At 36.4% G+C, this 23,969-nt stretch overlaps 1 protein-coding gene across 4 annotated transcripts in view; it reads left to right on the forward strand.

Moving 5' to 3' along the window:
- Positions 1–23,969, forward strand: part of lgr4 (leucine-rich repeat containing G protein-coupled receptor 4) — a 106,830-nt gene that overhangs the window by 45,427 nt on the left and 37,434 nt on the right. For all 4 annotated transcript variants that reach the window (XM_069905252.1, XM_069905242.1, XM_069905257.1 and 1 more), the window contains 3 exons: positions 399–470; positions 9,379–9,450; positions 21,375–21,590. In XM_069905252.1, coding sequence (XP_069761353.1) covers positions 399–470; positions 9,379–9,450; positions 21,375–21,590 — 360 coding nt within the window. The remainder of the gene's footprint in view (positions 1–398; positions 471–9,378; positions 9,451–21,374; positions 21,591–23,969) is intronic.

Genomic DNA, 23,969 nt, shown 5'->3' on the forward strand with positions numbered 1-23,969 from the left:
CTACAGCACAGAAACAGATCCTTCAGCCCTTCTAGTCTGTGTGAATTTTTTGCTACCTAGTCCCACTGACCTGCACCTGGACCATACCCCCGCCCACACCTCCTCTCTCTCTCTTCCCACCCCCTGTCGAAATACCTGGCCAAATATTATATGCTTCAAAATGGAAGGACATGGATAAAAATAGCAGTCGCTGCAGAGATGGAAAATTGTAGAAGTGACACTGAATAGAATAGCAGTGCATAGGTGTTTTTGAACTAAATGGAATTCTGTTTGAGCTCTGCAACACTAAATGACAAAGTGCTTGATTTTATTTTAATTTCATGATTTTGGTTATGTGCTTTCCTGGTTGGTAATTTTATTGTCACATGATCACTTGACCTCTTTTTTTCTTCTTTCAGGAGATTGGCTGGTAATGATCTGTCTTACATTCACCCAGAGGCTTTGTCTGGTCTATCCCAGCTGAAAGTTTTGTAAGTATTGATCTGCTCTTTCCATCTTGAATCCTTCAAAACCTGTTTAATAAAGCTTTCTAAAATTGGCATATGGTGCATGAAAATGGGCTTGATTAGTTTTGTTCCAAAGACTAACAGTCAATTATTAATTTAAGTAGTCCAAAACAAATTCTCATTTTGAAGAACAAAATTGACAATGGATTTAAATGAAAATTATTATTTTTCTGCACTAATCCCATATCAAGGGGTTATTGAGTTCATGTTGGAAAATGCACAAATATAAAAAATTCTTTGTCGATTGATATTTTGGTTACTGAACCCCTGCCGTCTTGTAGAAAATTCTCTTGTAGAAAACTCCCAAGATTCAGTGCCTTTTGGGTAAAGAAATGCTTCTCGTGTCTGTCCTGAATGGTTGACACTTCTATTTTGAGATTGTGACCTCTGGTATAAACACCTAATTAAAGGACTACTGTTATGGACCATGGACTGTCATCATAAAGGATGGAATTCTGCTGGGAACTCTGTGTGACTGAATGGTGCAGCTAGGTCAAGATGTGCAGACAGAGAGAGAATGGAATGTTCAGAATGGCATTTGGAGCAGCAGAACTGCAGTTGGAGCAGCAGAGACCAACTGGAGAGCTGTGTGAAAAGCACATGCCTCATAATTTAATGAAAGGTTAAACATCACAATTTGAGAACTGAGAAAAATCATCTGAGGAAGCCTTGAAAGGAGATTTGTAAACTTATGGCAACACAACAACAGTGATTTTTCTCTCCAACGTTCAATATGACGTCCTTTTGTTATTCAGTTGAAGAACTGAATTTGGACATTGAGCTTTGAGATTGAATTCTGTTGACTGTTTTTGGACTGACTTACTTGACTGACCTGGTTTTTGGGATTTTTCTCTTTTTGAATATTGGAAATGTTCTGGGTTTTCTTTTACATAATGCTGTTTATGAAGATATGATAGCTGTACATTTCTTATAGATACTTATAGTGGAGTTAATTGGGTTAAGACATTATATTGTTAATAATTATTATTAAATTTAGAATTAAAATTTAGAATTACATCTGTTGTTGCTGGTTTGAGGCGTAACAAAGTGGGGGACTTGTCTGGGATCCAACAGATTGAGATGTAACACTACCTATGATGCTCTGAACTCCATAAATGGTTTGATGTGTTTCAGTGAGATTCCCCTCTCTTTGAAAATCTAGAGAGTTGAGGCCCACTCTGCTGAATCTTTTCTTTGTAGGGAAATCTGAACACATTTTTATTCTTCCCATCCCAGGAATTGATCAGCTGAATCATGGTTGCATTCCCTCTATTATACTTACCTTTTCTAAGGTGGATAGGTAGATCAGACTAATATATTATAGATTATTTTATAATTTCAATAAGACATTACATGTCTGAATCTTTGAGTGATGGATGCTTCTGCATGTAGCATCCAGTAATGGAGCACAGACTTGAGGTATTACCAAACATTTTGCCAGAGAGACATGATAAACAACCAACCCCACTCATACCAAACTGGCTCCTTGGTCTGGAGGTGTTTTAATTATTTTAGTTACAATTTAATGTTGTTTTAAGTATGTTAATGGGCTTAATTATTTCAAATTTTAATTTACTCCACAGTATCTCAGTAGTTTGAAGTGTTGGAATATCAGGTAGGTGTGGAGGGGAAGGACTGCAAGCTTGGTCCGTTATGATCCATTAGTCTTGGAACATTTGAGGCTCTTAATCTTCTGCATCGTTGAAGTTGCCTTCAATTTCTAAATAGCCTTACTTTGTTATTACAACCATCTTACTTGAACTTGAAGACTTCCAGTGTTTAGCTGGAATTATGTTTTAAAAAAACACATTCAACTCAACTAAATAAAATAGAAACGAAGTAAAACTAGAAAAAATTAGCAAATCTGGCAGGATTTGTGGAGAGAATGAGTAACATTTCAGGCTGATGATCAACGAGAACGAGGAACTATGAGATGGTGAGAACTAAAGGGTAGTTCTGTGGCTGAATGGAGAAGAGTAGTAAAATAAACTACATGGGGTGAGTTGAAGGAAGTTATTAAAGGTGAAATGAGTGTCTAGGACAGCCATTCTCAATGGGGTCCTACAGCACCCCCCAGCCCCTCTAGGGCCATACCTCATTTAAGTAAATGTCTTGTTTTCTTTTCACTTCATGTGAAATAAATATTGTTTGCCTCTTATGTAGTTGGAGATAAGCATGGAAGAAACCAAAACTTGACTGCTTCACAGGGAAGGAGGCCCATAAACCTTAAGCAGAGTTCTAAGGGAGCCAAAAAAACGGCTGAGTGGCTGGTCAAGGATGTATTCAGGAATATATTAGGCAATAGGGGGTAGTTCAACTACCAGTATGACAGACAAGCCCATGGACAACTCCATTTATTTTGAATATATGGTATTGTGGCGGCTCACCACAAGGTATACGAACCGGCCCCGCTTGTAAGGCACGCGGTTGGGCAGCCGGCCAAAATGGCGCTGTCGGGGATTTCCTTTCCTTCCAGCTTGGGGCTCAGAAACCCATGCTTGGGGACCACATGATGCCCAGATGACGTCAGCGCCCTCCAGCACAGTTCTCAGCCAGGTCCGGGCTGGGAGTATAAGTGCAGCCCAGCAGCGTGCAATAAACTAGTCTGCTCGCTGAGCTCACTGAGCTGGTTGCGTGTTTTATTGCAGGAACAGTGTAGCCGCCACTACAGTATAGTACTTTTTTCCCATTTGTTTGTTGTTGGCATTCAATTCTGATAGTCTCTCTTCTACACAAATGCTTCATTTTTTATTGCATATTTTTTGCTCCCACCAGTGTTAATCAGAGGGCTTCTGACTACAACTGTTTCATTTTCCAAACTTCTCTCATTCTTTCACCTGCACCAAAGATAGGATTCCACAAATTTGCCTTCCACTTCACCTAGATCACACATGTCAAACTTTGGCCCGCGATATAATTATATTTGGCCCGCAAGATCATTTCAAAAATGTATTAGAGGTGGCCCGCCCTGCAGCGAGAGCCAATGCTGTTTTTTGGTAATGTCACCCCCACCATCCTCCCCCTTCATTGCACATCCTTCCCCATTGTAACACGAGAAATTGTAGCACGAGAAGTCTGTCGATGTCATGAGCCGACAAGCCAGTTGGAAGGCTCCCCGCACAACCAGTCACTTCTCCCACCTGTCGAGCGGTGCGGCGGATGGGCGAGTGCCTGTGATTTCCTGTCGGCGCGACGGGCATGCCAGGCTGCGCACGGCCTCCGGGCAGCGTGAGCTCTGCGCGACTGGCACCGGACGGCCCTTCAACAGCGCGAGCGCACTTCTCCCGGTCGCCACGGCCTTCAGTGCTTGCACCCGCGCGGACCCCAGGGACGGCTGGTTCGGCCCTGCACGTGAAGAGAGAGATGGTGGCTGTCCGCAAAGGCTGATCGGCAGTGCGCTGGGCCTGAGTGGGTGGGTAAGCAGGGGTGGGCGGAGGGTGTAGGTGAGGAGTAATGGGCAGGGGAAGTTATGGTGGTGCGAGGGGTAGTTAGAGGGAGGGATGAGTAGAAGGAGGGGTGGATAGGGAAGAGGTCAAAGGGGAGAGGCAGGGCGAGTAGGGGAGGGGTGATTAGAGGGTGAGAGACGGGTAGAGGGAGGAACAGGTTGAGGGGAGAGGCAGTAGAGGGGCGTGTATAGGATGGGGTGGGTAGAGGCAGAGTGAGTGGAGTGAGGGGTGAATAGAGGTTGGGTAAAGGACTGGTCAGGTAGAGGGATGGTGGGTCGAGGGTGAATAGAGGCCTAGAGCCTGAGGAGTGAGCAGGAAATGCTGAGTCCTGATGCAGGCCAAAATGGACACAGCCTGTGAATGCTGACTACATCTCCATAGGGACCAAATAGGTTTCCCTCAGGTCAAGCAAAGGGTGAACTTGAGCTACCTACTCCTGACCTGTAACATTATTCTCCCAAAGTTATATCCTAAAGTTTAACATTACATATGTTGAAAGAAGAGAAAACATGCAGATGTTGTTGAAAATTTTCAATAAATATTTAGTTCGGCCCTCAACTCAGTCCAAGTTTTTAATTTTGGCCCTCCGTGAATTTGAGTTTGACACCCCTGACCTAGATCATCAATCAGACACATTTTCCCGTTCCCTCTTGCTATTCCAAAAACAAAAACATACATCCAAAAAAAGTCCAAAAGCAGTTTCAATGTAACTCTTAAGATGCAGTGAGAGAGGTTGTTTTGTGGGCAGACTTTTGGTTTTATTCTCGATACTTTATTATGTTTATTAAACTAAAATCTTTTGTACTTGAACATTTGCACTCGTTGGTACAGCTATATTTTTTTAAAGCAGCATTGGCTGTAAAATACTTTGGTTCGTGAAAGGTCTTGTGTACTCATGATTTTTTCCAATATTTGGATAATTTGTATGAAGTTGTGAGTCAATGAATATCCTTTCAGCTATTACTTGGCAAAACAGTAGAGCTGAAAGAGGTTGCAGCAATAAGAGGGCAATTAACCATTAAGGCTTGGCTTAATATAAAAACTCTGTGTAGTAAATAATTGAAGAGGAAGCAATAACAAATTTACAGTAGTTTAGGATATTTTTGACAAAGGATTTGTTACTGACTTTCAGTCTCTATAACTGGATTTGATTGACTGCTTGATTCTAGACAGACAACTAAAATTTTAAATGTGGGCATACCTGATGATACTGAAATACTTGTATTTAAAATGCAATGCCAGTCCCTCACTTACAAATAATAGTATTTTTATTTTCTTGAAATTTGATATTCAAATCCAAAAATAGCATCTACAAATAGCTTCAATTTTGTTTGTGCATTTTATTTCTGTTTTGCAGTGTTGATTGGCAAAACAATTTTTTTTTAATTTTAGAACTGTTCCAAGTAGTTGTAAATTGTATATTAGTTTGAATTTTTCATGAGTTTTAACTCAAAAAAGTAAAAGTATCTAATAAAGTTCTATGTAGTAGAAAAGCAAAATACTGTGGGTGCTGGCAATATGCTCAAGAGTGCATCTGTGGCAAGGGAAACTGTGCTAATAATTCACTTTGATAAGCTTTCTCTAAAATTAAAATAAAAGAAATAAATCAATTTTTATGATGCTGGAAAATTTATCCTCATTTTAAACCAGCTCACCTGTATTTACTATTCAGTTGCTTTCAACTTTCACTATTAACAGTTTTGTAATTTAATAATTTCTGCCTTTCCACATTGGGCTTTCTATTGGGTATTCACCTCGCCTCCTTTTTTTTCTTTTTATTTCACAACTTTATTTAATCATTCAACAAGGTTATTACATACAGTGGAAAAAAGATGCATATTGTGAACAATAAAAATTTGAGTGCTTGATTAATAGATCCAAACAACGGTATTATGAATGGGGTGAGAAAGCCCATAAGGTACTTGCATGGCAGTTAAAGAAAGAACAGGTATCAAGGGTTATTAATACAGTCAGACAAAATTCGACTATTACTAACAAACCTCGTGAGATTAATGATGAGTTTCATTCATTTTATAAGAAATTATATACTTCTGAGGAAAAACAGGAGAGCAGATTGATTGACTCCTTTTTATCGGTGTTGAAATTATGGTATTAGGAGAAGATATATTGGAGCTGGAGGCTCCTTTTACTGATTTAGAAATTAAATCGGCTATGTTGGAAATGCCGAATGGAAAATCACCTGGTGATGACGGGTTTTCGGTTGAAATTTATAAGGTATTTTATGATGATTCATCTACAGTGTTTGGAGATGTGATACGACAGATTAATGAACATTATGATCTACCTGAATCATGCTCTCGTGCCTTAATTATTGTAATTCCTAAGAAGGATAGAGATCCGTTAAAGGTGTCTTCTTATAGACCAATTTCTTTGTTGAATGTAGACTATAAAATAATAGCCAAAGTATTAGCGAATCGATTGGCTAAATTTTTACCTAAATTGATACATGTTGATCAAACAGGTTTCATAAAGAATAGATATGCTTCAGATAATATTCTTTGAGTGATTAGTTTGATTAATAAATATCGACAATGCCCTGACCATCTGATGGTGATATCTCTCGATGCAGAAAAGGCTTTTGATAGAGTTGAGTGGAACTTTTTATTTAAAGTTTTAGAGAAATTTAAGTTTGGTCCTTCTTTTATTGGTTGGATTAAAGCTTTATATAATAAACCAATAGCCAGGGTATTGACAAATGGTCAGATCTTGGAATCTTTTAAATTAACTCGTTCAGCTCGACAAGGTTGTCCTTTGTCTCCATCTTTGTTTGCATTAGCAAGGTATGAGAGTTTTAGATGAGTATAAAATTAATTTATTTGCTGATGATGTATTGGTGTATTTAACAAACCCAGCTCAGTCACTTTTACACTTGAAGGAGTGTTTAATACAACATGGATCTTTATCTGGATATAAAGTTAATTGGGAAAAAAGTGAAATTTTACCGATAGGTGAAGGAGATTATTCAGTTTATAAGAATATTATCAATTTGAAGTGGACTGATTGAATTAAATGTTTGGGTATAAATGTGGATGTTGATTATCAATCTTCATATAAATTAAATTATGTATCATTAATGAAAAAGATCAAAACTGATTTGATTAAGTGGAAGGATCTTCCTATAAATTTAATTGGAAGAATAAATACAATTAAAATGAATATCTTTCCACATATACAATATTTGTTTCAGTCAATTCCATGTTTACTTAATTTTTTCCGAGATTTAAATAAAATGGTTAGAGAATTTTTATGGAAGGGTAAATTTCCAAGAGTTGCTTTGAATAAATTAACTTGGAAATAAGCATTAGGAGGATTATGAGGCAGCACAATTTAAATTTATTAGTTCTTTAATGGATTTGGATCGGCCCCCTAGTTGGGCTAAAATTGAAATGGCGAATATTTCTGAATTTGAAATACATCAATTTCTGTTTCCGTGGAATTTAAATTTATTACAACAATATAATGTGCCCATACTGAAACATCTAATGAAGTTATGGATGAAAACAAAAATAGAACAAAAGGTTCTAAGGGTAAATTATTGACCTTAACACCATTATATATTAATCAACTTATTCCTTTTTCAATGCATAATCAATGTTTATTACATTGGAAATCTAAAGGTATAAAAAATCTGGGGGATTGTTTTAAAGAAGGTAAATTTTTATCCTTTAATCAAATGAGAGAAGATTTTGGTTTTAATGAGAATTCTTTATTCATTTATTATCTTCTTCGATCTTTAGTAAAACAAATATTTGGTCGAAATATGACTTTACCTAAATTGACTAAGTTTGAATTTTTTCTTGTGTCTGTACCGAAGAAGGGATATATTTCATTGATGTACGAAATACTACAGGAGAGTATGGGAAAAAAAGGGATGGGATAGATCTAAGATTAAATGGGGAAAAGGATATTAATTTTATTTTTTCTGAGAATGACTGGTTAGATATCTGTCATGATCATGTTACTAGATTGATAAATGTTCGTTATGCAATGGTTAATTACAATTTTTTGTAATTGTATTTATTTACAATTGTATTTAACACCTGAAAAGTTTTTTTTAAAAATATGGCTTTAGTGAATCAGACTCTTGTTTTAGATGTGGTAATTCAGTTGGACCTTTTTTCATGCAGCTTGGTTATGTGTACATATACAATCTTTTTGGAAAGCAATTCAATTGTTTTTGGAACATTTGTATAAAATTAAAATATTTTTAGACTCGACAATATTTTTGTTGGGTAAGTTGAAACCTTTGAAAGATTTGCGACTAGATAAATTTCAGATTGCTTTTATATATTTAGCTTTATCTGTAGCAAAAAAATGTATAGCAAGTACATGGAAAAATGCTAATGTGATTGATATTAACAGATGGCATAATGAGATGAAAACTTGTTTGGTAATGGAAAAAATTACGTATGTTTTACATGATAATTATTTTTTTTCTTAAAAAGTGGTCTTTATATTCAGGATATTTACATTTAAATTTACTTTGATTAGATTTTTTTTAGTTTATATTTTAGTTTTCTTTTTGGGTGTCCTAAAGAGACCTGGCTGAGAGGGGAAGGGAGGGGGTTCTTTTTCTTTTTTCCTTTTTATATATATATATAAAAAATTTATAAACCTCCTTTTTTTCTTTGCTATCTCCATTTTCTTTTGTATTTTCTGGTTAAAAAGGACAGAGCCTGAACACAGAATATTTTCAATATTTTCTATCTTTATACCAACAAAGAAGTGTGGTTTTGATATTTTTTAAGAATTTGTGTGGAGAATTTTGTCTAGCATCAAATTTCTGATGGGTTGCCATTTGCAGTCATTATTAATTTGGCTAAATATGCAGGCCTCTGAGGGGCCTCTGGAGTAGGGTTGGGGAAGACTTAAGTGGAAGAGTTTGGAAGAGTCATCAGAGATTTGATGCAAAAAGTGAATACATTCTCTGTATTAAATTGTACTCGTGTTGACTATCAATTTCACCAGTTGGTTACACACCCTCTGTACTGATTACAACATTGAGTTTGCTATCATCTGCAAATTTTGAAATTGCTCCCTTTCACAGCCAAGGATGGACTTGTTCTCCCCATTTGGCCAGATTACATCATTTCTGGGACTACACAATCTCAATTATTAGTTCCAGCTTCTTTTGCTCTGAGGACCGATCCTGAAGTTGAATTTTATATAAAAAGTGGGATCCATGGAAGCTTGTTATTAAAGATTATTGATTGTAATTTTGACTTTGGTGTCTTTGTTTCCTGTCCCTTTATTGGCAAATGCACATCCAATTATAGTCAAATAGGGTCACTGCAAATAATATGATTAGAGAGTGAATGTGAATGCACATTAGTAAATAATTTTGTTTTTACACTTTATTAATTGTGATGCATTGGAAAATTGAGTGGTCTGCTGTTCTCTCATAGAATGCTTCAGAACAATCAGTTGAAAACTGTACCAAGTGAAGCACTAAAAGGACTTTCTACACTGCAATCACTGTAAGTACTGACATACATTTTGCTGCTGCAGTGATTATGAAACAATCTATTAATCACTATTATTCCTCTGTGAATCAGACAGCAGTTTGTTTTTCTTACATAGATAAAATGTATTAGGGAAATCTAGAAATTATTCTAATTCAGTGTCATTATCATCGGCATTCTGTTGTAATTTTTCTGCTGCTGTCAAGCATAATTTGCTTTAAGTGATGTTGATGGGACTGTAAATACAGCACAACTCCGATTATCCAAAATGGTCGGAGAACTGGTCTTTTTTTTTAAACAACTGAGCAGCAACAGCAAATAATTAAATTTTTTTTGGATAATTTCGGATTTTGGAGAATCCGATTTCAGATCATTGGAGTTGTACTGTAGTTTAACATTAAACATTTTTTATTCATATAACTGAGTTTTAAGATAAATTAAACTATATTTGTTCCTCTGTAAAGTATGTGACCTGAAAAGTATGAAGTTTACATTTCTTACATGAATGATTTAAAGGAGTATTGTTAATTTATATTTTATTTAGCTTGTACTTGTCATGTTTTGTCTTTATTTAGCACTCTGTAGAAAAAATACTTTAAAAGTTGAGCAGTGTTTTCTGTCAGGGCCATTTACTATGATTTGCTTTTGAGCCAGTTTAATGACATTACATTTATTGGGAAATCAGAAATCCTCTTTGAACATACACCTGACAGTAGCATTTGTTTGAAAAGGAGAAGTTCCCAATCTGGAGCTTTCAAGGTATTAGTGTAGAAAAATTTTTCGAGATTGGAGGAGAGTGCAGATACTTTCCATTGACTGTTTATGACTTTTTTTTTAACACACTCAAAATTATTTCTGGGATAATTATGGTTTCCCATCTTTTTAAAGAATTTCTTTTTTATTCAATTTGAGGGAGATTTTGTTTAAAGTGTAAATCAATCCTTTTTTTTCATTACAAGTGGCTGGGTTTGATAACTTTTCGATACTTAGTTTTACCTTGAAGATTAGCGAAAAGAAACCAGGTGGAGTTTATTTCACTCAATTGGCATGCTTGCATGCTGTAGTACTTATTAAAAGTACAGGTTTCAACTATATTATGTAACCCTTGTTAAAAACTAAAAAATTTTACATTTTAAATTTCGATATACAGCACAGTAATAGACCATTTCGGCCCATGAGTCTGTGCTGCTCTAAAACACCCAATTAACCTACACCCCTGGTACGTTTTGAATGGTGGGAGGAAACTGGAGCCCCCGGCGAAAACCCACTCGGACACGGGGAGAATGTACAAACTCCTTACAGATAGCGTGGAATTCAATCCTGCTGTAAAAGTGTTGCACTAACCACTACACCAACCGTGGCGCCCCGATTAACGTGATGGTCTGTAATACATTTGTATGAACACTTCTTTATGAAACTAACAACTTCTGCAATATATTTGTGAACTTGAAATAACAGAATATTAGTTATATCTACTGTGAAGTGAACAGTACTTGCTGCTTGTTTTATTAAAAAGCTGCAAAGGTATTTGAGTATTGAGGTGTGAATTTGAAATGCATTTTTACATATAAACTGGCTGGCAGTACAAAGGTAACTGTATTCAATATAATTAGATTGCAGATCTTGAGAGGAAGGAGTTTTGAAAGGTATTTGAGGGGAAAGTTTTTTTAAACAAAATACATAATTAATATCTGAAACTCTATGCCAGAGGAAGTGGTGGAATAAGACATGATCTTAATGTTTAAGAGACATTTAGATAACCAATTGAATAAGCAATACATTGAAAGATACATACTTTGTACAAGGAAATTATTAATGTGGTCAGCCATGAAGGTTTGCTTGATTTGGTGGGTTGCAGTGCTTGATTCTGTACCGTACAATTCTGACTTAATGTCCAGAGATCATAAATGAAACCAGGCTAATAAATTGGTTACGAAGGCTTTTTTGTTATTCACTTGGGCATCAATGAATATTAGAGGAGGGAGTTTGTAAATGAATTTATATACAGCTATCACATTTACTGGATCAGATGCAGAAGGTTAAATTTATAATTGTGAGGAAAGGTTGAAGAACATTTATGGTTATTTTCCTTTGAGCAGAGAAAGGCAAAGTTAAATGAGGTTTTCACTTTTTTTTGAAAAAAATTCAAATTAGTGAGCTTGTCTAGGTTGAATTAATAATAAAAAAGGTACGTTTTCCTCAGCAGTCCAGTTAAAAGGTATGCAAATCAGTGGTAACTTGTTTAAAGGGGAGATATGGAAAGACTATTTTTGCCAAGGGGTTGAAGTGGGGTGGGGGGGGGTGGCGGCGGGGCAGGGTGGTTTAACTTGTTACTTGAACAGGTATTAGAGGCAAAAATGCTCATTATGTCCATGGATTTTTTAAAATATGTATTTGGTTTGCTGACATGCACAGTTACAGATTAAATACTAGAAAATGGGATTAAGCTCGGTTGCTCTTTCCTGTCCAGCGCGGTAATATGACATTCTGTGTCCCATATTTTCTCCCCTCTTTGAATGTTGGAAGAGTGCTAACTATTTATTTTTGTCACTGATTTAAACATCCATTAGCAGAGAAACATTGATTTGGAAATACAGAGCTTGTCTGGGCTGTTAGCTTTCTCAGTTATTACAAGTCTCAGATGAGTGCTGCTGTAAACAGCTGACAGGTAAACGATCATCGGACAAGTAATTTTGTAAACTTAATCATCAGTCATTAATCAAGAATCTTTGGCTGCAATCCAGTTTGTATATCAAATGTAGACAGTTCCAATAATAATACTTGAAGCAAGTTGACACAAATAAAATCAGAAAATGCTGGAAATACTTGGCTTAGGCAGACTGAAAGAAAGGGAACCAGTAATGAGTGGAAAGATTAAATTACAAAAGCAGTGATGGTGCAAAGCAAAAAAAAATGTCAATGAACAATTTTTAAAAAAAAGTTAATGGCCCTGGGATTCTAAGTGGGTGAAGTAGAATAATTAATTGAAGTTATTAAGCTTGATCTCAAGTACAGAAAACTGGATTGTGCCGAATCATTGAGGTGTTCTTCCTCAACCATGACTTGTTCTTGGACTTTGCTCAATGTTTATGCACCTAATGTGGATGATGAGCATTTTATTTCTGATTTTTTGTTGTTATATCAAGCTAATGAAAATATCATAGTTGGGGGAGATTTTAATTGTGTTTTGGATCCTTTACTGGATAGATCTCCAAAAAGTATAAAGAAATCAAAGATGGCGACACAATTTGGGGCCTTGATGAAGGACTTAAATTTGGTGGATATTTGGAGAAGGGTCAATCCTACGGAAAAGGATTTCTCTTTTTATTCATCCCGACATGATTCATTTTCTAGAATAGTTTTTTTTTAGTATCAGCACATTTACAAGGAAGAATATTACAGGCGGAATATAAAAGAAGGGTTATATTGGATCATTCTTTATTATTTTTCTTTTGTGTAAGTTCAGAAGTGGTATGTTCATCTTATCTTCTTCTTCTTTGGCTTGGCTTCGCGAACGAAGATTTATGGAGGGGGTAAAAGTCCACGTCAGCTGCAGGCTCATTTGTGGCTGACAAGTCCGATGCGGGACAGGCAGACACAGTTGCAGCGGCTGCAGGGGAAAAATGGTTGGTTGGGGTTGGGTGTTATGTTTTTCCTCCTTTGCCTTTTGTCAGTGAGGTGGGCTCTGCGGTCTTCTTCAAAGGAGGTTGCTGCCCGCCAAACTGTGAGGCGCCAAGATGCACGGTTTGAGGCAATATCAGCCCACTGGCGGTGGTCAATGTGGCAGGCACCAAGAGATTTCTTTAGGCAGTCCTTGTACCTTTTCTTTGGTGCACCTCTGTCACGGTGGCCAGTGGAGAGCTCGCCATATAACACGATCTTGGGAAGGCGATGGTCCTCCATTCTGGAGACGTGACCCACCCAGCGCAGCTGGATCTTCAGCAGCATGGACTCGATGCTGTCGACCTCTGCCATCTCGAGTACTTCGACGTTAGGGATGAAAGCGCTCCAATGGATGTTGAGGATGGAGCGGAGACAACGCTGGTGGAAGCGTTCTAGGAGCCGTAGGTGATGCCGGTAGAGGACCCATGATTCGGAGCCGAACAGGAGTGTGGGTATGACAACGGCTTTGTATACGCTTATCTTTGCGAGGTTTTTCAGTTGGTTGTTTTTCCAGACTCTTTTGTGTAGTCTTCCAAAGGCGCTATTTGCCTTGGCGAGTCTGTTGTCTATCTCATTGTCGATCCTTGCATCTGATGATATGGTGTAAGTTCAGAAGTGGTATGTTCATCTTATAGATGGAGATTTAATACAATGTTGTTGAAAAAAAACAGAATTTGTTACTTTTGTTAAGGAACAGATTACTTTGTTTTTGACTGAGAATGCTAATTCTGTAGATAGCCACTTTGTATTATGAGATGCATTAAAAGCTTATTTAAGAGGGCAGATTATGAGTTATACTACTAAAGTTAAGAAACAGTATATGGCAGAGAGTTTGGAACTGGAGAAGTAAATTGCTGAATTGGAGAAGGAATTTCAGAAAGATGTAACAGAAGATTTTAAAAAAGTGGCTGGCTAATTTGAAATCACGTTATAATACATTGCAAACATCAATTTGAGTGTTTAATTAATCGATCTAAGCAACATTATTATGAGTTGGGTGAGAGGGCACATAAAGTACTAGCGTGGCAGTTAAAGACGGAATAGGTTTCTTGGACTATTAATGCTGTTAAAAAGAAATCAACAGTTATTTATAAACCTCAGGAAATCAATGACCAGTTTTATTTATTTTACAAAAAAATGTATACTTCTGAGGGGAAGCAGGATAGTGGTTGTATTGAATCTTACTTATCTAAATTAACGTTACCAGCATTGGAAGAGAAGGATGTTATGGAATTGGAAGCTCCCTTTACAGAATTTGAGATTAAGGAAGCTATGTTGGAGATGCCAGATGGGAAGTCACCATGGGACGACAGATTTCCTGTGGAATTTTATAAAACATTTTATGAAGATTTATCTTTTGTGTTTGAGGAGGTATTACAACAAGTAACTGAAGAGCATGAGTTGCCGTAATCTTGTTCTAGCACTTTAATTACTGTGATTTCGCAAAAAGATAGAGACTTGTTGAAAGTGTCTTCGTATAGATCTATTTCTTTACTGAACGTAGATTATAAAATCATAGCGAAAGTGTTAGCAAATTGACTTGCCAAGTATTTACCTTAATTAATACGTATTGATCAAACAGGTTTTATTAAGAATAGAAATGCTTCAGATAATATTCTTCGATTAATTACTTTGGTCAATGCATATCGACAGCAGCCCAACCTTTTGACAGGGTTGAATTGGATTTTTTATTTAAGGTGTTGGAAAAGTTTAAATTTGGCCCTTTTTTTTATTGGTTGGGTTAAAGCTTTATATACAAACCCGATTGCCAGGGTGGTGACAAATGGTCAGGTTTCATTACCATTTAAATTGACATGTTCGACCCGACAAGGGTGTCCATTGTCACCAGCCCTGTTTGCATTGACTATTAAACTGTTAGCTCAAACAATAAGACATAATGAACAGATAAGAGGGATGAGAGTTATGGATGAAGAGTATAAGATTAATCTATTTGCAGATGATGTTTTGATATATTTGACAAATCTAGAGCAATCTTTGCCACATTTGCGGGAATGTTTATTACAATATGGAACTTTATCTGGATACAAGGTTATTGGGATAAGAGTGAAATTTTGCCAGTTGGAGAAGGAGATTATTCAGAATATTAAAATATTATTAAATTGAAATGGTCTGAAAAAATTAAATATTTAGCAATAATTGTCAATGTTGATTATCAGTCTTTATACAAATTAAATTACGTTCCTTTATTAAAAAAGATTAAAGCAGATTTAATTAAGTGGAAAGATCTTCCGTTAACTTTAATTGGTCGAGTTAATTGTATTAAGATGAATATTATTCCTCTAATTCAATATTTATTTCAATCAATACCGTGTTCTCTTTCAAAGGGATTTTTTTCAGGATTTAAATAAAGCTATGAGAGAATTTTTATGGAAAGGTAAATTACTGCGGGTAACATTATATAAACTTACTTGGAAGTATGCGTTAGGTGGGCTTCAATTACTCAATTTTCAAAATTATTATGAAGCAGCCCAGTTGAAATTTATTAGTAGACTGATGGATTTGGACCAACTCCCGAGTTGGGCTAAAGTTGAGATGGCTTGTATTTCTGAAGTTGAGGTGCCTCAATTTATATTTCGATGAAATGTAAATTTGTTGCGGGAATATAATATGCCGATATTAAAACATCTATTAAAGGTATGGACTAAAAAAAATAAGATTTTAGGATCAAAAGGTAAATTGTCAATTTTAACCCCATTATATAACAATCAGCTTATTCCTTTTTCAATGTTTAATAATCATTTAAAGAGTTGGGACTCTAAGGGTATAAAGATGTTACAGGATTGTTTTGTAGAAAGACAGTTTCTTTTAATCAATTGAAAGAGCGTTTTGATATTGCTAAAAATTCTTTGTTTATTATCAACTTTGAGCTATGGTGAAAGATATGTATGGTAGAGAGATGATTTTACCTGTATTGACGGAATTCGAGTCTTGATTTCTTCTATACCAAAAAAGGGTTATATTTCTGTTATGTACCAAATATTACAAGACAATATGGATAAACCGGAATGGGAGAAGTCAAAGCTTAAATGGGAAAATGATTTAGCCTTTGTTTTTCCTGAAGACTATGGGTAGATATGTGTCATGACAGTGTTACTAAATTGACGAATGTGCGGTAGGAATGGTTAATTATAACTTTCTATATCAGTTGTATTTAACCCCAGAGAAATTGAAAAAAAATGGTTTTAGTAATTCGGACTTAGATGAGGTGTATGTACTGGAACTGTTTTTACATGCTGTTTGGTCCTGTGTTTATGTACAACCATTTTGGCAAGAAATTAGGTTAACTTTGGAAAAATTATATGACATAAAGTTACCACTAGATCCATTTATTTTTTTTTAATGGGTTATATGATTCCTTTAAAGGGATTAGGGTTGGACAAATTTCAAATTGCATTTGTATGCTTAGCATTGTCTGTAGCTCAAAAATGTGTAGCAAGTACATGGAAAGATAACATGGTGATTAATATAATGTGATGGCATAATGAATTGAAAGCTCGTATTGTTATGGAAAAAATTACACATAATCTGCATGATAATTATTCTTTTTTTGTTAATAAGTGGTTACCATATTTCAAATATATGCATTTAGATGTATTTTGATTTATTATATATTCTTAGTTTCTGTTTGTATATTTTTGGCTCTCCTTCAGAGAGCTGGCTGATGAGGTGGGAGGCAGGGTGGGTGGGGACTTTTTTTTCTGTTTTTTAAAAAATTTTATTTATACATATATATATATATATATTATATATATATATATACACATATATACACACACACACATATATATATATATATATGCTTATATAAAATTGTCTTTATGGAATGTATGCTGTATTATTACTAATGATCTTTCAAATAAATAAAGTTTAAAAAAAAACATGACCTGTTCCTGCTCCTGTTCGTGCTACTGACTCCTAACTGCATCGCCAGATCCAACTTCAACAGTGTTTTTCTTTTATTTATTAAGTCACAATAATTCAAAACTATACGCTTTATCACCATATACAGCACAGAACAGGCCAGTTTGGCCCTACTAGTCCATGCCGGAACAAATTCCCCACCCTCCTCGTCCCACTGACCTGCACCTGGTCCATACCCCTCCAATCCTCTCCCCTCCATGTAATTATCCATTCTTTCCTTAAATGTAAATAACGTCCTTGCTTCAACCACCTCTGTTGGAAGCTTATTCCACATCCCAACCACCCTTTGCGTGAAGAAATTTTCCCCCTGCAATCTCAAACCATGGCCTCTGGTTTGAATATCCCCCATTCTTAATTGAAAAAGCCTATCCACATCGACTCTCTCTGTCCCTTTTAAAATCTTGAACACCTCCATCAAATCCCCCCCCTCAATCTTCTACGCTCCAGAGAAAAAAGCCCCAGGCTGCTCAACCTTTCTCTGTCACTCAAACCCTGACATCCTGTCAACATTCTCGTGAACCTTCACTGCACTCTCTCGATTTTGTTTATGTCCTTCCTCTCATTTGGTGACATAAATTTTTATATATATATATATATATACACACATTTTTTTTAGTGACATTTTCCATTTTCTCCCCATCCTTTCTCCCTCTCTTCCCCCCAAAATTAATCCCAAATTTTAAAAAAAGATGTCCTCTGGTTATTATCCAATTTTTATGGACTTGAAAAATAATATTATATATAATATTCAGTAACATACTTTATACTATCCCATTAAGAGTTGGAGGTTTAAGTCTGGCAATCGCCAATGGACTTTATCTATGGTTGCCAGTTTTTTTAAATTGTCCAAAATTATCTCTTGAATTATAGGTATTTTTTTATAATGGAATACAGCTATTTCCATGTATCAGTGCTGTATTTTCAAAGATGCTTCCATTTTCCAAGTTGTCACTATCCATTTTTTTTACTGCTGCCAAAGCAATCAGAATAAATTGTTTTTGAGATCTGTCTAATTTTAACTGTGTCATTTATATTATTTAATAGAAAAATGTTTGGATCTGTAGATATTTTACTTTTTGTTAATTGATTTAATTTTAGATTCAATTCATTCCAGAAAAATTTTACTTTCTCACATGTCCAAATTTTTGAGGTGGAGCTTTAACAGTGTAATCAAGTTTGCAGACGGCACCACAGTAGTTGGCCTCATTAGCAACACTGATGAGTCACACCATAGAGAAGAGGTTGAAAATCTTGTGAAATGGTGCAAGAGTAACAACGTCAGACTCAACTTGAACAAGACGAAGGCGAAGATTGTGGACTTCAGGAGGACCAGAAATGACTACTAAACATCAACAACTCTGTAGTATAGAGAGTGGAGAGCACCAAGTTCCTTGGAGTTCACTTGACTAGCGACCTATCGTGGACACTCAAATAGTGCGGCACGATTGGCATAGTGGTTAGCACGATGCCTTTATGGCACCAATGATCTGGACCGGGGTTCAAATCCTGCGCTGTCTCTAAGCAGTTTGTGTGTTCTCACCGTATCTGTCTAGGTTTTCCCTGGAGGCTCTGGTTTCCTTCCACCATTCTAAACATACTGGAGGTGTAGGTCAATTGGGTGTAAATTGGGCGGCACGGTCTCATGGGCTGAATTGGCCTGTTAACATGTTGTATATCTAAATTTAAAATTTAAATTTAACATTGCTTCACTTGTTAGGAAGGTATAACAGTGACTGCAATTCCTGAGAAGACTGAAGTGGGCAAGACTAATGGCCACCATTATGTCACCTTCCGTAGGAGCTCTATTGAGAGTGTCCCGGCCAGCTGCATCACAGTGTGGTACGGTTACTGCAGAGAAATGGATCGGAAGACAATCCACAGGACCATAAGAGTGGCAGAGAAGATCACTGGTGTCTCTCTCCCACCCGCCCAGTCCCCAGTGATGTGATATAATAGGATTGTTGTCTGAAGAGGGTACACAATCTTTGAGGACTCCTTCCACCCTGCACAAAGCACCTTTCAAATAAGGGAAGAGATATACAAGCATATCAGAACCAGCACCACCAGGCTGAGGAACAAACAGCTTCTTCCCAATGGCAGTGGGAATGCTGAATCTGAGACTCTCATATTCATGAAACAATTTATTTGTATAGATGAAATACTTGTCCTGCACATATATCGTTTGTCTGTGTGTATTACGTCTGGTTGTGTGTCTGCATGTTTTGCACCGAGGACTAGAGAATGTTGTTTTGTCTAATTGTACTTGTACAATCAGATGACAATAAATTTGAAATGGGAAATTGGAAAGTGAAACCAGATGGGGTTGTGGCTGAGATTTTGTGAAATTGAAAATTTCAATGATCATGCTGGGTTTCAGGCTATCCAGGTGGAATATGATCCATTCTTCCTCATAGCCTCACTATGGTTAAGGACAGATAATTATGTGTGGGAATAGGGAATGAATTAAGTTGACTGGGAATCATGGACAAGAGTACAAGCACTTGACAGAACAGTCCTGGTTCTTATACCTGTGCACAGCTCCACTTCATCAACTTCACTGCCAACTTCCACCCCACCGTTTTATTTACTTGACTAATTCTGACATCAGTGAATCAGAAATTCTGAATTAGCTGGGCTTTACTGTGGGAGAGTGTGTAGACTGATGATGTATCTTTTGTTCTGACAAAGTGGAATGAATCCCTGCATTCAGTAAAATCATTTTAGTTTCTATGGGGTGGTGGTCAAGTTTTTGTTGGAACATCTTTGCCAGCTTCATTCCAGGCAGTGGAAATAATATCTATGACCTTCAAGGCATTGGAGGGAATTCAGTCAGCAAGGCAGTTGTGTAACTTAGAATTAGCATTATCAAATAGTTTATTTGACTATTGTTTGTTCTTGGTTTGTAGCATACTTTATCTTGTTGGTGAACATTGAGACAATTACTTTGTAAAGATTTTCCTATGAGCCTGGTTAACTATTTGATATTCTTTTAACCTGCAGAGATGTTAATATTTTCATTTTGAAATCTCTGATTTCCATTAGCCCTTGTGTCCTCAAAGCATTATTGCCATGCTTGTAGGCTACCAATAAGTTGACCGTAACTGAATACACTTGTTGACCATTGCATACTTGACATGTCCAGTGACAATTAATGGGTATCTTGTTGATTTTCCTTCTCTATTTTTAGCTCTTTACCATAATTTTTGGATGACAGGCTCTGTGCATGATTATTTATTAAATTATCACTGATAAATTGTGGCATGTCTTGTGATGCAAACAATGTTTAGGCATGATGAAAAAAAGTTGTGTTCAATTGCATTAGAATCTTGCAAACATAACACTATTGTACTGTATTTTGCAAGAAGTTTGAGTGGCATATAAAATGAAAACCACTGAGGCAAAAGGAGTCCACCTAGTAGTTGGTATGAATACATAGAGGAAGTATTCTTATCCTCCCAGCCCACAGATGTAGAAAGGCCATCAATTTTAAATAATAAGAAACGCAACCCTAACCTTGTCATTGTCCTTGTTTCTAAGTTTATGGCAGCAGGCTGATGTTACCTGAAAGTCCTCTTGTGGAAAAAATGGCCACTTTATTAAGAGAAGTGAATCCAGATCTCTCATGGATGTTGGTGTTTGATGAAGATGTAAATAATGTTCCGTGGTTTCCAGGGGTCAGAAATTTATTCCACCTCTATTTTATCAGCTCTAAAAGGCCCTCCATGTGGCCTAAACTTTTTTTTCTTCTTGTCCCTACCCCTGCCATCACATCCTTTACTGTAATTGTTTCCTCTCAAAAATGAAATCCCCCCCCCCCCCCCCCACACCACTCTATCCCTCCAGCCCTTTTCTAGCTTTCTCTTCATACTCCCAAACTGCAGTGGTCTGTTTAGGACCAGCCTCTTCTGCCCATACAATAACCAAGGATCCCGTCTCCTCACACTTGCTGCCAATTTGGTGACTTGCTAAATGGGGCACGGAGAAAAAAAAAACACTACTTCAATAGGGATGAAAAACTGCAAAGTCATTTTTACCATTCTTTGCACCCTCCTACCACCACATAAATGCTGGAACCTCAGAATACATGATCCTTTGTAAAGCTTTCCTCATTTATAAATGTAATGATAAGTTTACAGTGTAGCTTTGAAACTGGTGATAGTAAACACCATAAAAATGAAGTATTTTTAAGCATTGAATAAGTTTGCTTAAAAATTGTTAACAGGGATGACATTCCTTTTCTGTACAAGAATTATGCCAATGTATTATGGTAATTGGACTTTGCTGCAACCTCCAGGCTGAGCATGTTTTCTTACTGTTTTGTTTTTTGTCCTCAGGCGTTTGGATGCAAACCATATCACATCGGTCCCTGAAGACAGTTTTGAGGGTCTGATTCAATTGCGGCACCTTTGGCTCGATGATAATAGCCTCACTCAAGTTCCTATTTATCAACTGAGCAAGCTACCTGCACTGCAAGCCCTGACCCTCGCATTAAACAAAATTGCACATGTACCCAACCTTGCCTTTTCAAATCTCACCAGTCTAGTGGTCTTGTAAGTGTCAACATTCCAAATGAGACATCTATGAAGCTTATTTAAAAAAAAATAGTGTCATTCAAAAAATTGAAATGTAACTTTTTTTCCAATGAAGGATGTAGAATCATTTTGTTATTTTATTGTGTGATGCTTTATGCCACACTCTAATTGAATCTCTTTTAAAACTATATCTGGCATGTTGGATAAAGCTATGTATTAACTGCAGAATGATCTATGCATTTGTGAATATAAAGGTAATAGTTTACAGTAGTTTAAAAATTTAATATGAGAGCTTGAATGATTTTGTAAATTCGATGTACGCATTTAAATTACTCAATATAACTAAATCTTCACATTGCATTGTGACTTTGTACTCCCTTGATTTTTTTTTCTTTGTTATCTAATACAGTAATTATTTTTTTGGGACACATTGAAGATCACTATGGAGCAGAATAATGGATTTGAATGTGTATGGCAGATTCATGTTGTAAACCTCTAAAACTTGAAGATTTTTGTTTAAGTAGGTTCCTTGAGTCCCTTCACTAGTTTTTCCACTGTTGACTTGTATATTTGTTCACAACAAATGCATTATGATTGCTTTTAAATTCCACCAAATGGGGTGGCTCAACTTGGCAAGGTTAAATATGTGGCATGCCAAGTAATCAGTAGTTCATCATGTTGGTTTCCTTTATAACAGCTGTTTTCCATCTTCATCATTCTTTGAAGAATATGAAATGGGGAGCTCCATTTTAGATAATGCTGTTTCTAAGAACCTGGAAGATTCTCATGACGAGTTTCCAATTGCAAAATCAATCTTGATGTTCTCATTTCAAAACTTTTGCTGAGATGTGATGGACAGTGCTGGCACTGCAAATTTCTTCCCTGCTTTGCATGCATATGCCACCTGGCACAAGCCAAAAAGCTGTAAAAACTGTTGAAAAAACTGAATTGCCTTTGGTGAACTGGCGGAAAGTTAATGAGGCCTACAACAGTCATCTCATCCTAAAAGTTAAGATTCCTGCCATTCCCATATGCAGAGATTTTTCAGTATCATGAAAGTCTACTGATAAATGGGTAAGATTTTTAAGCAAACTCAGCTGTAAAATTAGGATATTAATGAACTTGTGGAGGCCCAAAAGTACAAGAAGTTTAAAAAAAAATTCAATTTGGATATTATTCTGATTGTTGGTAAGAGGCTATGGGTATAAACTATGAATGTTCCCAACTTCGTGGCAATTTTTTTGAAAGCATCAATATTTGGGATATTTATGACAGATATGTCAACTCTTGGAATTATTTAATCTGCAGTTGGATGTTGTGATTGTTGAGAATGGTGTTGTCTGTAAGGACCTTGTACATTCTCCCTGTGTCTGCATGGGTTTCCTCTGGGTGCTCTGGTTTCCTCCCACCATCCAAAACATTTGGAGTTGTAGTTTAATTTGGGTGTAATTGGGCAGGACAGTTTTAAAGGGCCAGAATTGGCTTTTACCATGCTGTAAATTTTTTAAAATTATATTTAAAAATATAGGTCTCAGTGGAAGAACTCTCCCTGTGTTTGCATTTTGAGCTTTTCCAGAAGAATGTTTCTAAAAGAACCCCTACCCATTTCTGCTTTACTTAAATTGAAGCATTTTAATCTGAATTTGTTCCTACGTGGGTGTTTTTATCTGATGTACATTTAAAATTGCTTTCTTGGATCTTTGCTATTCTGTGCTGAACTTTGATATATTGAATAACTTAAGAATACAGTAGTACAAACTGTTGGAGACTCTGATCTTGGGTGACTTTTCCCTTTTCTCTGGTTCCAAATCCCATAGAACTAATCTAAGAGCCAGGAGTTCTATCCAAATGAGAATTTTCTGAACCAAGCCCTCTGAAGTATTTTTTGTAGACATAGAGCACACTAACGAGCCCTTCCAGCTCACGAGCTCATGCCGCCCAAATAACTGAATTAACCTACAACCCTGTACATTTAGAATGGTGGGAGGAAACCAGAACACCCTGACGAAACTCACACAGACACAGGGAGAACATACAAACTTCTTACAGACAGTGCCGTATCCGAACCCAGATTGCTGGCACTGTAATAGCGTTGTGCTAACTGCCATGCTAATTCACACCTAATTGGTTTTTTTAATTTTTTTTATTTTTCACACTATAAACCATATTGACCAAGACATTTTTCTTCTTAAATATATACAGTGTCATTTTCTCCCCCTTTTTCCCCCCTCCCTTCCCTCCCTCCCTCACCCCCTTCCCCATTTATTTGAAGTTCAATCTATAAGATACATTAAACCTGTTAAACAATGTTGATGTGAAGGCTTGTTTTTTGCTTAATTATTATGAACTTCAAATTGTTTATTGCAAAAGTTTCATTGAGAAGTTTTGGGGATACAG

Source organism: Narcine bancroftii, chromosome 1 (assembly GCF_036971445.1).
Source record: "Narcine bancroftii isolate sNarBan1 chromosome 1, sNarBan1.hap1, whole genome shotgun sequence".
In the NCBI taxonomy this organism is placed as follows: domain Eukaryota; kingdom Metazoa; phylum Chordata; class Chondrichthyes; order Torpediniformes; family Narcinidae; genus Narcine; species Narcine bancroftii.